Below are 17051 nucleotides of genomic sequence, written 5' to 3'. Positions count from 1 at the left end.
TCTATATGGGGTGATCACCCCCCTGTCATTGATCACCCCCCTGTAAGGCTCCATTCAGAGGTCGTATGTGTTTTGCGGATCCGATCCATGTATCCGTGGATCCGTAAAAAACATACGGACGTCTGAATGGAGCCTTACAAGGGGGTGATCAATGACAGGGGGGTGATCAGTGAGTCTATATGGGGTGATCAGGGGTTAATAAGGGGTTAATAAGTGACAGGGGGGGTGTAGTGTAGTGGTGTTTGGTGCTACTTATTACTGAGCTGCCTGTGTCCTCTGGTGGTCGATCCAAGCAAAAGGGACCACCAGAGGACCAGGTAGCAGGTATATTAGACGCTGTTATCAAAATAGCGTCTAATATACCTGTTAGGGGTTAAAAAAATCGCATCTGCAGCCTGCCAGCGAACGATCGCCGCTGGCAGGCTGGAGATCCACTCGCTTACCTTCCGATCCTGTGAACGCACGCGCCTGTGTGCGCGCATTCACAGGAAATCTCGCGAGATGACGCGTATATGCGTGACTGTCCCTGGAGCTGCCGCCTCCGGAACGCGATCCTGCGTTAGGCGGTCTGCAGGCGGTTAATATCAGAAAACAGGCAGCATGGTGGCTCAGTGGTTATCACTGGTGCCTTGCAGCGCTGGGGTCGTAGGTTCGAATCCGCCTGAGGACAACATCTGCATGGAGTTTGTATGTTCTCCCTGTGTTTGCGTGGGTGTCCTCCGTTTTCTCCCACACTCTAAAGACATACTGATAGGGAATCTAGAGTGTGAGCCTCATTGGGGACAGCTTGATGCTAATGTCTGTAAAGCGCTGCATGTCAGCAAAATATAAGTGAGTAAAATAAATACATAACCTGTAATACCCTTTAAAGGTGCTGTTCTGCTTTTTATAAGATTTTAAACTCTCCCCTCCATGCCTGACTTGTGGAGTCATGGATACTTAAAGGGAGTCTGTCACCTCCATATGGTCATATACAGCGCTTACATTGTTCTATAGCACACCTTTACATGAATGTAATGGTAGCTTTGTCTTTTTTTTTACACTTGCAGAAGCTGGAAAACGAAGTTAAAGGGGTTGTCTCATCATGGACAATGGGGGCATATCGCTGGGACCCGCACCTATATCGGGAACAGAGCCCCGCAAGGTGGTGGCTGGAGGACACTGTTTGTTTCCATGGTTATGATCCCCCTACAATCCTGGGCTCCAACACAGTGAACACCGTCCCTGGGTGCTCATTTGCCTATGAATTAAAGGGGTTGTCTCATGGACAATGGGGGCATATCGCTAGGATATGCCCCCATTGTCTTATAGGTGCGGGTCCCACCGCTGGGAGCCGCACCGATATTGGGAACGGAACCCTGCAAGGTGGTGGCTGGAGGACTCCGGTCCGGCCACCACCAAGCCGGCTCCCCAGAGATGTGAATGGGAGTGTACCGCGCATGCGTGGCCATTCATTTCTATGGGGCCGACAAAAATTACAGAGCCAGCGCTCATCTACCTGCACCTATATCGAGAACGGAGACCCGCAAGTGAAGGAGGGCGCACTGCGCATGCACAGCTGCCCTCCATTCATTTTCTATGGGGCCAGCGAAAATAGCTGAGCGCTGGCTCGGTAATTTCCGTCGGCCCCATAGAAATGAATGGGAGCGGGGGGCCACGCATGCGCGGTACACTCCCATTCACCACCTTGCAGGGCTCCGTTCCCAATATCGGTGCGGCTCCCAGCGGTGGGACCCGCACCTATAAGACAATGGGGGCATATCCTAGCGATATGCCCCCATTGTCCATGAGACAACCCCTTTAATTCATATGCAAATGAGCACCCAGGGACGGTGTTCACTGTGTTGGAGCGCAGGATTGTAGGGGGATCGTAACCATGGAAACAAACAGTGTATAATGTGATGGAAAAATGGATCCAACCAGCAAAGGAAGCAATATGGACAATAACAATACATTAGTTAGTGGCTTGTATTAACTTTCTCTACATAATAAATGCCACTTGCTGAAGTGACACAACCCCTTTAAAAAAAAAAAACAACATAAAATCTTGATTTAACCATCAGGTCATCTTCTGATGACACATTCACCAGGACTGTGTACCTCACCAGATGTAAATAGGTTCATCCAGAGAATATTTTGGTTAAAAATAGTAGGAAATGAATATATATATATATATATATATATATATATAATGTAATCATATACCCATTTACAGTGCTGCTGTAATACAGGGCACGCCCATTATATTAGCAATCCAAATCTTCAAATAACACGCTTGTCTAATCTCCAGAAATGCGATAGAAGTGCACAATAGTAAAGGACATGTATGAAGAAACACAAACAGAACGGAAGCGGAAGTGCTCCAATAACCTTGCGCTCGATGATTTATCTCATCCTGACATCCCTACAAGTGGATAGTGATTTTTCTGCTGGCCTCAGCACAGCGCCTCTCCATAGTCCTGGCCAGTATAATGGACCGCTCTTTCTAAAACAGACGGTAGCTTTCTCTAACGGGGACGTATTCTCATTACCCAGTTAACACAACAACCAAGTTGTCAGGCCATGCATATGATAAAATATTGGTTATTGCGCGATAGATGGATCTAAACATAGGGCCAGGTACACGTTCCATACAAGCAAGCAATCCCTACTAGTATACAAGACGTGGCAGTCCCATAGGGATAGAGAGAGCAGCAGCACATATGCGTGACCACTGCTCCATTCTCTTGGAGGAACCCCCATTCATGTCATCGGTGAGGGTCCAAGCAGTCAGACCCCCTCCTGTGGATAGGTCAGGGATCAGCAACCTTCGACACTCCAGTTGTTGTGAAACTACAGTTCCCAGCATGCTCCATTCATTTCTATGAGAGTTCTTAGAAGAGCAGAGCAAGTGTGCATGCTGGGAGTTGTAGTTTCACCACAGCTGGAGTGCCGGAGGTTGCCTACCCCTGGGATAGGTGATGAGTTGTTATGGTCAGAAGACACCATATCCTATGTCATGTATTAGGTTAATACTATATATACAATATGTATAGGTTTGCCTCTAGGTTTATTCTGCAGGCGATCATTCTACTTTTTACCCAAAATACTATTAAAAATTAGAATATGTTAACTAAAGATGGACTACACTGTGACACTAAAAAGCCATTTTTGATGTGTAATTTTTGTAAAATAAATTCTAAGCTCCAGTCCTAAGACACAGACAAAATAGCAGCACTAAAAAGCACAAAAGCCAGCTCCACATCCCACAGAAATAATACAATGGACTTACCCCGAAGATACTGGAAGAATCCAGGCACCAGGTTAATGGAGGAAACCTTCCGGGTACCAACTTCCTTACACCAAGACATGACAGCTCCTTGTGACCTCCTATTCCCCCAGCCGTTTTTGTTACTATAAAGCCCTTAATCCCACAAAGCATGCGGGATACAATATACTCAGGATATCAAAGCTATCCATCCCCTGTGTTATCTGCAGCCAGCTGCCATTCCTTCTCTATCTCCTGCCATCATGCTGTCTTCCTGGAGCACATTTCCATCTTCCTAAAGGACAACCAATCCGTTCCCTGGAAGCTGTGATGTCAGTAACCTAGATAATGTGTCCCGTGCTCAGGACAGCCCAAGGAAAGCCAGCTGATACGCTGAGGCAAGCAGTTTTATCCAGGCAAGCAGTGTAGTGTATGGAAACCGCTGTGTTACAGAAGGTAAGAGATCGGGACCATCTAACGCTGGGTCAGATATGGCATTACAGCGCCGGGTACACACCGATGACATCATCACCCTAATCTGCTGCCCCCTGATGAAAGATGCCCATCACAAAGAAGCATTTCAGGAAATATAGAATGACATATGGACGCTGATTGTCTGAAAAGGTCGGCCATGTTTGAATTTTTTATCCGATAGTCGGACAAAAGATTTTTCATTCAAAGAAAGATTGTTTGTGCGCAAAAGATTTTTTTTTAATAGAATGCTTCTGGAAAGATTATTGTGGCTTCGTCTGTATGCCTAATATGGCCTAAACCGTGTACGTCCGTGTCTGGGAAATGGTTCTCAGTGGATTGCGGTTTGTTCCCCTGCTGTACAGCCACATCTAACATGTGCGTCCACCTTCAGGCTCTGTTCACACTCTGTCGAGGCCTCATGCGTCATCTATACATTTTTTGTGCTAAGCAAGTATACAAATCTACACGTTTTAATGGAGCGACACACCGGCCTGAAGAACACTTGGAGGTAATGAATAGTTTATTTTGCTGCACAAAGACACACACCGCCGTGAGCAGACGCATTTACGGATGGCATTTTCTCGTGTATGTTTTCATACGTTTATTTGTATACTATTGTTTTGGATCCATCTGTTCCCAGCGAAGAATATCTCTATTAGGCCTCCTGCACACGACCGTGCCGTTTTTTGCGGTCCACAAAAAAAAGGAGACGCCCATGTGCATTCCACAATTTACGTAACGGGCGGCCCATTGTAGAAATGCCGAAACGGACAAGAATAGGACATGCTATATTTTTTTGTGGGGCCACGGAACGGAGCAACGTATGCGGACAGCACGCGGAGTGCTGTCCACATCTTTTGCGGCCCCATTGAAGTGAATGGGTCCGCATCCGAGCCGCATTTTTAGTTACAACAACGGTCGTGTGCATGAAGCCTTAGGGCGTATTTTTGGTCCGCATCCGATCTGCATTTTTTGTGTTTCGGATGCGGACCCATTCACTTCAATGCGGCCGCAAAATATGTTTCCTGCACCCGTATGTCTGCAAAAAAAATAGATCATGTCCTAGGGTAGGACTGTTCTATTAGGGGCCGGTCATTCCGTTCCACACCATGCGGAATGCAAGCGTCCGGTATCCGGTATTTGCGGACTAAAAAAACAGCAACAGCCGTGTACATGAGCCCCAATACTGGAACGTGTGGAGGCCCCATACAGCAGCACTCTGTAGTGCAGAGCCATATATGCTATGTGTAAGGGGCCTAAGTGACCTGAAGCAGCAGACAGGTGCTACAGTCTACTGAAAATGAAAGCTATACCTCCTGGGATGTAACGCCACCTGTACGTGGATGAGAACTTACAAAACACTGCGTACACGTGGTGGAAAGAAAATCAGCTCATGTTTCACGGCAGCGTGGCATTTCACCATGCATACCGCATAGTCTATATGTTCTGGATTTCACTCTTTGCAACGTATCCATATCCGCAGCAGAGGCTTTACCTGTAGATTCCAGCTTTTCAGTTCAATACCCCTGAGGTGGCACAATTTATTCTTCTATTTATTAACTCCTTTGTGACCATGCTCCAATCTTGTCTCCTGTGACCAGGGTTAAAATGCAGAATTTCCAAAGGTATTTGTATTCTGTTTTGAACTTTTATGTACCCACATGATGCCCTTTAGAAATGAATACATTTTTTATAGTAAATAAATCTTTCTTACGCCCATAATATCTGTAAACCACTAGCTTGTGTGAACAGTGCTTTATTTAGTCTTTATGAATGACCAGTTTTATATGACTGCATCTGATCATCCATACTACAGCCGCAAGGCCCAAATCCTGAGGGCCCTATCCTGATCTACTTACAGTTCACTACAACTGATGTCTGGGTCTTGGGACCATAATATGGACCACGGCCCAGCCGCCTGGGACCAAGGGGGTGTTGGGCCGTGAGTGGGTGGCAGGGACTCTGAGGGTGGAGGGGAAGGCACACAAAGCAACAGGGCGCCGATGGTGAATAATCTGGTAGGCGGTGCAGAAAATGACAGGTACATGAGGGACACCAGGGGTTAGATATGTGAGAGGAAACGGAACGTAGCATGGAGTGAAAGAGAGCAGGAGAGAAACGACCAGGCCGGGGTCCCTTTGGAAGAACAGGGTCATGCTGTAGAGAGGAGCAATAAGTCTCAAATTATTGCACAAAATGACATGTGCCATGATTTGTGACTTTTTAAATGGGTGCAAATCAAATAATAAATTCCACCAAGGTCCAAGTTTCTGTTTCAGCGGGGAGAGGAATTATTTATACAGTGCAGATCTGGTCCTTTCAAGAAAAAATGATAGGTGCAGGCCCCACTGTTGCAAAACCCACAACCACTACAGAGGGTCTGTGAGTCCCTGCTCCTCACCATTTGTAATGAAATGGAGGAAAAGCATGCACAGATAGGTGATGAATGTGAATGAGTGGAAAATAAAGGGGTACAGATGTAGCAGGCGTTAAAGTAACTCCTGGCGCACTAATATACAAGCTTATAGTGCTGGCTTAGGGCTCGTTCACACTAACGTATTTTGCGTTGCGTATACGGTCTGTTTTCTGCGTTCCGCATGCGGTCCATATACGGAACCATTCATTTCACTAGGTCCGCAAAAGATGCGGACAGCACTCTGTGTGCTGTCCGCATCCTTTGCTCTGTTCCGTGGCCCCGCAAAAATCCTGTCCTATTCTTGTCCGTTTTGCGGACAAGAATAGGCATTTCTATAATGGGTCTCCTGTTTCGTTCTGCAAATTGCGAAAGGCACACGGGTGGCATCCGTTTTTGCGGATCCGCAATTTTCGGACCGCAAAAAACGGCACGGTCGTGTGAACAAGCCCTTAGTTTAACTCATTCTGGCTTAGTCTAACCCTAACCCCTGAAGGGTTTTTTCGTTTTTGTTTTTCACTAACTGCCTTTCCAGGGCCAAAACTTTTATATTTTTTCTGATCAAATAGCTATCTGAGAGATTGTGTTTTGCGGGACAAGTTGTACTTCCTAATGGCACCATGTAATATTGCATATGACAGGCATGGCCAACCTGCGGCTCTCCAGCTGTTGTAAAACTACAACTCCCACCATGCCCTGCTGTAGGCTGATGCCTGTAGGTAGTCTCGGCATGCTGGGAGTTGTAGTTTTGCAACAGCTGGAGGGCCGCAGGTTGGCCATCCCTGACATATGATGTAGTAGGGAGCTGGATAAAAATTCCAAATGGGGTGGAACTGGAAAAATAACGCAATACTGCCAAAGTTTTATGGGTTTTATTTTTACGGCGTTCCCTAAGCGGTAAAACTGACCAGTGACTATCATTCTCTGGGTCAGTACAATTATGGCGAAACCATGCTTGTATAGTTCTTCTTGCATTTTGTAGTTACGTGTATGGAGTTGTGTGAGGACTCGTTTTTTGTAGGGTGTTTATGATTTTTTGATCACATTTCATAAAAAATTTTTGTGGGAGATGAAACAAACAAAAAAGGTGAATTGGTCATTTTTACTTTTTTCATTTCACCATTTGCTGTGAGGGATAAATATTTTTATATTTTAATACACTTTTTAATAGTTCCCCTAGGAAACTATAACAATCAATCATCAGATTGCTTCTCTCATAGACCCCAATGCATTAGCACTGGGGTGTATGAGACTTATACTATGTTCCTGTGGAGCCCTGCCATGGGCAGGATCTACATACGAACCTGTGTGCGGCACGAGTGGATGCCATCTTTAAAGGGATTGTCTCACTTCAGCAAATAACATTTAATATGTAGAGAAATGTAGAGAAAGTTAATACAAGGCACTTACTAATGTACTGTGATTGGCCATATTGCTTCCTTTGCTGGCTGGATTCATTTTTCCATCACATTATACACTGCTCGTTTCCATGCCACCCTGCAATCCACCAGCAGTGGCTCTGAATGGACATTCTAGGAAAAAGCTGTAGCCTATGCGCTCTTCCACTGTCCCAGCCACCAGCCTCGTGTGAATAGCACGACCACTACTGATGGATTGCAGGGTGGTCGTAACCATGGAAATGAGCAGCGTACAATGTGATTAAAAAATGATTCCAGCCAGCAAAGGAAGCAATATGGGTAATGCCAATACATTAGTAAGTGCCTTGTATTAACTTTCTCTACATGATAAATGCCACTTGATGAGACAACCCCTTTAAAGACCCACCCTACACTGTACATGTACGGCGCAGGGTTTAACAATGTGCAAAGCTTACACTGGCAGATTAACCGATTTACACTGTCGAGTTAATGCATTAACCCACTGATGTTGGCACTTGCTAGATCTGTACAGTTCACACACTAGTACCAAACACTTAATAAAATGCATGCCTCTTATAAATTCGGTGCATCTTAAGGTCACAAAAATGAAATCTGTTCTTACAACGAGCACAATAACTTGTGCTGTTTTCTGGCTTCATTATTAATAAATACAGAAGGAGTAGTTACTAACTTGATACAGGTATGATGTCAGAAAAGTTATTGAAGCCATTGAAAACTGAGAATTGAGTTTTTGCAACTGCTGCATAAAAATTGAAAAAAAAAAAACAGAAATTGCGACTTTTTAAGGCTCGGTGTATACATAAAAATAGCATAAACTGATGGACCAAAGTGCTCCTGAAAAAGAGAAGTAATAGGAGGAGTGATCAATCTTTCCATTGTATTTTTTCTGTGTTTAGGTCCCACTCCAGGTGAACATTTTGAGCTAAAATGAAATTTATATCAGGACATACAGTATAACTACTGCTGTAACACCAATCTCAAGTATTTTACAGCAGGTTGATACATTTGTATATCACGATACACATTGTTCCATGAATAGGAGGCAAAGCCAAGTCACTGCCAAAATAATATGTGTTAATAGACAATGAAGCAACATCTGGATGCACTGTACTAAGTCTAAGAGGACGCCCGGCATACAATGACTGCTAAATAACAATTACAGATCGTTAGATGCCATTCAGCGGAATGACTGATACGGTAGTAAATTCATGCGCTGGAAAAGATGAAAGCATATGGAAGGTTTTCACTTATGACATGGCTTGTTCTTAGATTTATGGGGAAACCAGGATGAAGCTGGTGGCACAGTAAGTTCATTCAAGGGATTTTCCTCAGGATAGTTCATCCATATATGATTGGTGAGGGTCCGATAGCTGATCGGTGGGGGTACAGGGTATCGCCCCCCACCAATCAGATATTGATGACCTACCCTGTGGATTGGACATCAATATCAGGAGCCCAGAAAACCCCTTTAAACATATAATGTAATTAAAGTAATCCTGTCACACTGAGCAGATATATAGGGGGTCATTTATCAAACAGAAATACACAGTATTTCTGGCGCACATTGCGGAGCAAAGGTCCTTTGCGCCGCAATCTGCAACTTTTTCTTGCTCAGGCCAGGTCAAATAAAGGGGGAGTGGCGCCGGCGGGGAAGGGGGCATGCCCGTCTTTACCATTTTTTACAACTGTTTTAGGCCTAGAAAATGCTTTAAATGTAAGATAGCAAGGAAGCTGTCTTACATGCGGAAGTGGAGGAGGATCCGCCGAAGTTATGTGGAGGCCAGCGGATCCTCCGCCAGGTATAGTGTTTATTAAGATCGGCGTCTAAAACGCCAGTCTTAATAAATGTGCCCCCTAGTTTTGTAGTAAACCGCTCCTGTATAACCCGCATTTCGTTTTGAGCTTAGGAGTCCAGTGTTGTCCTACTCACTTCCTCAGCATACAGTGATAGATGGCAATCACTAATAACACCAACTCCTTGACCCCAAAGCCCAGAACGCGCAGGAATATAAATATAGGTTATACTGAAACATTTCCTACAAAGTTATATCAATCTACTCAGCTCCTCCCAGGGACGGATTGGCCATAGACTATACAGGGAAATCTCCCGGTGGGCCGATGCCCAGGTGGCCACCTGGGCCCTCCTTATGGTGGGCCAATGGATGTTTTTGGGGATGTATTTTGTGCTGCTGGCAGTATTTTGTGATGGACTGTGGTATTTGGCTCTGTTGGGGTGGTATAATGTGCCACAATATGGTATTGCTGGCCCTGACTTCCATCAGTTTGGCCCCAACTACTGATGCTCAAGGGGGCTACCTAAGCCCTCCTCCTGGCCACCAGCCAGGTACTAGTAATCTTATGCTCTCATAATTATTAAAAGGGTTTTCCAAGATTTCTGTCACAGCCAGACAGCTGAGAAGCGCTCACAGGAGTTTCTCAGATCCTCCTCCTTGAATTTCTTTGTTTTGGTTTAGTTTCTCATCTCGTTAGTCTATCTCAGCTGTCATGCAGTCAGACTGATCGCTACCCTTTAACCACCTCCGGACCGCTGTACGCACAGACGCGTCCTGGAGGTGGTTGATTCATTCCGAGTGGACGCGCCGGCGCGTCCTCTCGCGATGGCCGAGATTTCCTGTGAACGCGCGCACACAGGCGCGCACGCTCACAGGAACGGAAGGTAAGAAAGTGGATCTCCAGCCTGCCAGCGGCGATCGTTCGCTGGCAGGCTGGAGATGTGATTTTTTTAACCCCTAACAGGTATATTAGACGCTGTTATGATAACAGCGTCTAATATACCTGCTACCTGGTCCTCTGGTGGTCCCCTTTGTTTGGATCGACCACCAGAGGACACAGGTAGCTCAGTAATATGTTGCACCAAGCACCACACTACACTACACCCCCCCCCCCCACCTATTAACCCCTTATTCACCCTTCATCACCCCTGATCAACCCATATAGACTCCCTGATCACCCCCCTGTCATTGATTACCCCCCTGTCATTGATCACACCCCTGTAAAGCTCCATTCAGACGTCCGCATGATTTTTACGGCTCCACTGATAGATGGATCGGATCCGCAAAACGCACACGGACGTCTGAATAGAGCCTTACAGGGGCATGATCAATGACTGTGGTGATCACCCCATATAGACTCCCTGATCACCCCCCTGTCATTGATTACCCCCCTGTCATTGATCACCCCCCTGTAAAGCTCCATTCAGACGTCCGCATGATTTTTACGGATCCACTGATAGATGGATCGGATCCGCAAAACGCACACGGACGTCTGAATGGAGCCTTACAGGGGCATGATCAATGACTGTGGTGATCACCCCATATAGACTCCCTGATCACCCCCCTGTCATTGATTACCCCCCTGTCATTGATCACCCCCCTGTAAAGCTCCATTCAGACGTCCGCATGATTTTTACGGATCCACTGATAGATGGATCGGATCCGCAAAACGCACACGGATGTCTGAATGGAGCCTTACAGGGGCATGATCAATGACTGTGGTGATCACCCCATATAGACTCCCTGATCACCCCCCTGTCATTGATTACCCCCCTGTCATTGATCACCCCCCTGTAAAGCTCCATTCAGATGTCCGCATGATTTTTACGGATCCACTGATAGATGGATCGGATCCGCAAAACGCACACGGACGTCTGAATGTAGCCTTACAGGGGCGTGATCAATGACTGTGGTGATCACCCCATATAGACTCCCTGATCACCCCCCTGTCATTGATCACCCCCCTGTCATTGATCACCCCCCCTGTCATTGATCACCCCTCTGTAAGGCTCCATTCAGACATTTTTTTGGCCCAAGTTAGCGGAAATTTTTTTTTTTTTCTTACAAAGTCTCATATTCCACTAACTTGTGTCAAGAAATTAAATCTCACATGAACTCACCATACCCCTCACGGAATCCAAATGCGTAAAAATTTTTAGACATTTATATTCCAGACTTCTTCTTACGCTTTAGGGCCCCTAGAATGCCAGGGCAGTATAAATACCCCACATGTGACCCCATTTCGGAAAGAAGACACCCCCAGGTATTCCGTGAGGGGCATATTGAGTCCATGAAAGATTGAAATTTTTGTCCCAAGTTAGCGGAAAGGGAGACTTTGTGAGAAAAAAATAAATAAAATCAATTTCCGCTAACTTGTGCCAAAAGAAAAAAAATTCTATGAACTCGCCATGCCCCTCATTGAATACCTTGGGGTGTCTTCTTTCCAAAATGGGGTCACATGTGGGGTATTTATACTGCCCTGGCATTCTAGGGGCCCTAAAGCGTGAGAAGAAGTCTGGGATCCAAATGTCTAAAAATGCCCTCATAAAAGGAATGTGGGCCCCTTTGTGCATTTAGGCTGCAAAAAATTGTCACACATCTGGTATCGCCGTACTCAGGAGAAGTTGGGGAATGTGTTTTGGGGTGTCATTTTACATATACCCATGCTGGGTGAGAGAAATATCTTGGCAAAAGACAACTTTTCCCATTTTTTTATACAAAGTTGGCATTTGACCAAGATATTTATCTTACCCAGCATGGGTATATGTAAAATGACACCCCAAAACACATTCCCCAACTTCTCCCGAGTACGGAGATACCACATGTGTGACACTTTTTTGCAGCCTAGGTGGGCAAAGGGGCCCACATTCTAAAGAGCACCTTTCGGATTTCACAAGTCATTTACCTACTTACCACACATTAGGGCCCCTGGAAAATGCCAGGGCAGTATAACTACCCCACAAGTGACCCCATTTTGGAAAGAAGACACCCCAAGGTATTCCGTAAGGGGCATGGCGAGTTCCTAGAATTTTTTATTTTTTGTCACAAGTTAGTGGAAAATGATGATTTTTTATTTATTTATTTTTTTCTTACAAAGTCTCATATTCCACTAACTTGTGACAAAAAATAAAAACTTCCATGAACTCACTATGCCCATCAGCGAATACCTTGGGGTGTCTTCTTTCCAAAATGGGGTCACTTGTGGGGTAGTTATACTGCCCTGGCATTCTAGGGGCCCAAATGTGTGGTAAGGAGTTTGAAATCAAATTCTGTAAAAAATGACCAGTGAAATCCGAAAGGTGCTCTTTGGAATATGGGCCCCTTTGCCCACCTAGGCTGCAAAAAAGTGTCACACATCTGGTATCTCTGTATTCAGAAGAAGTTGAGGAATGTGTTTTGGGGTGTCTTTTTACATATACCCATGCTGGGTGAGATAAATATCTTGGTCAAATGCCAACTTTGTATAAACAAATGGGAAAAGTTGTCTTTTGCCAAGATATTTCTCTCACCCAGCATGGGTATATGTAAAATGACACCCCAAAACACATTCCCCAACTTCTCCCGAGTACGGAGATACCAGATGTGTGACACTTTTTTGCAGCCTAGGTGGGCAAAGGGGCCCACATTCCAAAGAGCACCTTTCGGATTTCACAGGTCATTTACCTACTTACCACACATTAGGGCCCCTGGAAAATGCCAGGGCAGTATAACTACCCCACAAGTGACCCCATTTTGGAAAGAAGACACCCCAAGGTATTCCGTGAGGGGCATGGCGAGTTCCTAGAATTTTTTATTTTTTGTCACAAGTTAGTGGAAAATGATGATTTTTTTTTTATTTATATTTTTCTTACAAAGTCTCATATTCCACTAACTTGTGACAAAAAATAAAAACTTCCATGAACTCACTATGCCCATCAGCGAATACATTGGGGTGTCTTCTTTCCAAAATGGGGTCACTTGTGGGGTAGTTATACTGCCCTGGCATTCTAGGGGCCCAAATGTGTGGTAAGGAGTTTGAAATCAAATTCTGTAAAAAATGACCAGTGAAATCCGAAAGGTGCTCTTTGGAATATGGGCCCCTTTGCCCACCTAGGCTGCAAAAAAGTGTCACACATCTGGTATCTCCGTACTCAGGAGAAGTTGGGGAATGTGTTTTGGGGTGTCATTTTACATATACCCATGCTGGGTGAGAGAAATATCTTGGCAAAAGACAACTTTTCCCATTTTTTTATACAAAGTTGGCATTTGACCAAGATATTTATCTCACCCAGCATGGGTATATGTAAAAAGACACCCCAAAACACATTCCTCAACTTCTCCTGAATACAGAGATACCAGATGTGTGACACTTTTTTGCAGCCTAGGTGGGCAAAGGGGCCCATATTCCAAAGAGCACCTTTCGGATTTCACTGGTCATTTTTTACAGAATTTGATTTCAAACTCCTTACCACACATTTGGGCCCCTAGAATGCCAGGGCAGTATAACTACCCCACAAGTGACCCCATTTTGGAAAGAAGAGACCCCAAGGTATTTCGTGATGGGCATAGTGAGTTCATAGAACTTTTTATTTTTTGTCACAAGTTAGTGGAATATGAGACTTTGTAAGAAAAAAAAAAAAAAAAATCATCATTTTACGCTAACTTGTGACAAAAAATAAAAAGTTCTATGAACTCACTATGCCCATCAGCGAATACCTTAGGGTGTCTACTTTCCGAAATGGGGTCATTTGTGGGGTGTTTGTACTGTCTGGGCATTGTAGAACCTCAGGAAACATGACAGGTGCTCAGAAAGTCAGAGCTGCTTCAAAAAGCGGAAATTCACATTTTTGTACCATAGTTTGTAAACGCTATAACTTTTACCCAAACCATTTTTTTTTTACCCAAACATTTTTTTTTTATCAAAGACATGTAGAACAATAAATTTAGAGCAAAATTTATATATGGATCTCGTTTTTTTTGCAAAATTTTACAACTGAAAGTGAAAAATGTCATTTTTTTGCAAACAAATCGTTAAATTTCGATTAATAACAAAAAAAGTAAAAATGTCAGCAGCAATGAAATACCACCAAATGAAAGCTCTATTAGTGAGAAGAAAAGGAGGTAAAATTCATTTGGGTGGTAAGTTGCATGACCGATCAATAAACGGTGAAAGTAGTGTAGGTCAGAAGTGTAAAAAGTGGCCTGGTCTTTCAGGGTGTTTAAGCACTGGGGGCTGAGGTGGTTAAGTTCCTCCCCATAATGCAGTAGTGTGCGGCTGATACAACTTCCTGGAGTGTGTGTGCATGCTGTTCCCAGTTCCCAGTCGTCATTCGTCTGCAAGATAAGTGCTGTTTATGTATTTATGATTTTGTCTTTTCTGGATCTAGGTGACCCTGACTCCCTCCGTGTCAGTGTAGGGGGCCGGTGGTCGTGTCCCTTCACTATTGTAGGGTCTTCAGGTAATAGATAGCCGAGGAACGTGGATATGCGGCCATCCACCTTTGGGGTGTTCGCATAGGCTGAGCAGTGAGGGAGAGCGGCAGGTCTATTGCAGGGGTCTCCCTTTGTTCCTTAGTTGTGGATCCAGAGAGACATTGTTTATATTGTATTGTCTTGTTTCCTGTACACCATCCGTGACATTATCAGCCGCCAAAACCGTCTCAAGCATGGATCCGGTTTCACTTTTGGCTGAACGCTTTCAGAGTCTTTCTTTGGAGGTAGCTGATCTCCGTAAGACTTTTTCTCAGTTTCAAGTGACCGGTTCAGCTTGCGTTCATGGAGTTTGTGCTGAGCCTAAGATCTCGCTCCCGGATACGTTCTCCGGGGGTAGTGAGAATTTTGTGCGTTTTAGAGAGGCTTGCAAACTCCATTTTCGCCTTCTTCCCCATTCTTCTGGTGATGAAGAACGGAGGGTGGGGATCATTATATCGCTGCTCAGGGGTAACGCTCAGTCCTGGGCCTTTTCGCTGCCGGAGGGGGCACGGCCCCTTCGTTCAGTGGATGAATTCTTTTTAGCCCTGGGTCAGATATATGATGATCCGGATCGTATTGCTCTGGCTGAGTCTAGACTACGTCTGTTATGCCAGGGTAAACAATCCGCAGAGATATACTGTTCAGAATTTCGGAGATGGGCAGCAGATACGGGTTGGAATGATGCTGCACTCCGAAGTCAATTTTGCTATGGTCTTTCAGAGGGATTGAAAGATGCATTTGCCTTTCATGAAAGACCTACCTCCTTGGATTCTGCTATGTCTCAGGCTGTTCGTATTGACAGGCGTCTTAGAGAGAGAGGAGAGATCTCTCCTTCCTGTCATACTCAGTCCCGGGACAGTGCAGCGGTCTCATTCTGTGCACAGGGGTCTCAGTCGCTGTCAGCCCCTTCTGAGCAGGAGTCCATGCAGCTGGGGTTGATTGCCTCTGACAATAGAAGATTCAGCCCGCAGGGGAGGGTTTGTTTTTGTTGTGGAGGTATAAATCATCTGGCAAATGTTTGTCCCTCTAGGAGATTCAGGCAGTTTTCTGGGAGTAATAAAGAGACAAAAAGGAAAAAATCTTTTAAAAATGTTCCGTCTGTTACTATTGGCAGGGTTGAGGCGGAAATTGAAGGTTTTCCGTTTGCTTGTAGTTCCCGTTTTGTCCTGCCTGCTAGGGTGGCGCTAGAGAGTAAGAGCATTTTTTGTGAGATTTTTGTGGATAGTGGAGCAGCTGTCAACCTCATTGATAATCAATTTGCAATAACTCATGGTTTCCAGGTATGCACTTTGGGAAAGGATATTCCTGTTTTTGCTATTGATTCAGCTCCACTTTCTCAGAAATCATTAAAGGGCATAGTTCACAATATCCGTTTAATTGTGAGTGATGCTCATGTTGAGGATGTGTCATGTTTCGTCCTTAGCGGTTTGCCTACTCCTCTAGTGTTGGGGCTACCCTGGCTCACTAAACATAACCCCACCATTGATTGGCAAGCGAGGCAAATAAATGGTTGGAGTAACTTTTGCAGAGAGAATTGCCTCATAACATCTGTTTCTGAGGTTTCTACTAAGACTGTACCACCTTTCCTCTCTGAATTTTTGGATGTCTTCTCTGAGAGTGGAGTTCAGGGTTTGCCTCCGCACAGGGAGTACGATTGCCCTATTAATCTCATCCCAGGCGCCAAGCTGCCTAAATCTCGTTTATACAATCTCTCCCAACCTGAGAGGGTCGCTATGCGGGCTTATATCTCTGAGAGTCTGAGAAAAGGACACATACGACCCTCGAAGTCTCCTGTTGCCGCTGGTTTTTTCTTTGTTAAGAAAAAAGATGGTTCTTTAAGACCTTGTCTGGATTTCAGGGAGCTGAACAGTATCACTATTCGTGATCTTTATCCGCTTCCTCTGATCCCGGACCTGTTTAACCAGGTTGTTGGGGCTAAAGTATTTTCCAAATTAGACCTAAGAGGGGCATACAACCTGGTTAGGGTCAGAGAAGGAGACGAATGGAAGACGGCTTTCAATACCCCTGAGGGCCATTTTGAGAATTTGGTTATGCCTTTTGGTTTGATGAATGCCCCAGCCGTTTTTCAGCATTTCGTCAACAGCATTTTTTATCATTTAATGGGAAAATTTGTATTAGTGTATTTGGATGACATTTTGATTTTTTCTCCTGATTTCAAGACTCATAAGGAACACTTACGTCAGGTCTTGCTCATCCTGCGGGAGAATAAATTATACGCGAAACTGGAAAAATGTGTGTTTGCGGTTCCAGAA

At 44.8% G+C, this 17051-nt stretch overlaps 1 protein-coding gene across 4 annotated transcripts in view; it reads right to left on the bottom strand.

The window, feature by feature from the left end:
• The window catches only part of SYNE1 (spectrin repeat containing nuclear envelope protein 1), a 413129-nt gene extending 409687 nt beyond the window's left edge, over positions 1-3442 (bottom strand). For all 4 annotated transcript variants that reach the window (XM_040429494.1, XM_040429495.1, XM_040429497.1 and 1 more), the window contains exon 1: positions 3272-3442. In XM_040429494.1, the coding sequence (XP_040285428.1) occupies positions 3272-3350 (79 nt within the window). In that variant the 5' untranslated portion in view covers positions 3351-3442. The remainder of the gene's footprint in view (positions 1-3271) is intronic.
• Between the last annotated feature and the right edge of the window lie 13609 nt (positions 3443-17051).

This window comes from Bufo bufo, chromosome 4, assembly GCF_905171765.1.
Source record: "Bufo bufo chromosome 4, aBufBuf1.1, whole genome shotgun sequence".
NCBI classification, from domain to species: Eukaryota; Metazoa; Chordata; class Amphibia; order Anura; family Bufonidae; genus Bufo; species Bufo bufo.
This window is presented reverse-complemented; position numbering and strand designations above follow the sequence as displayed.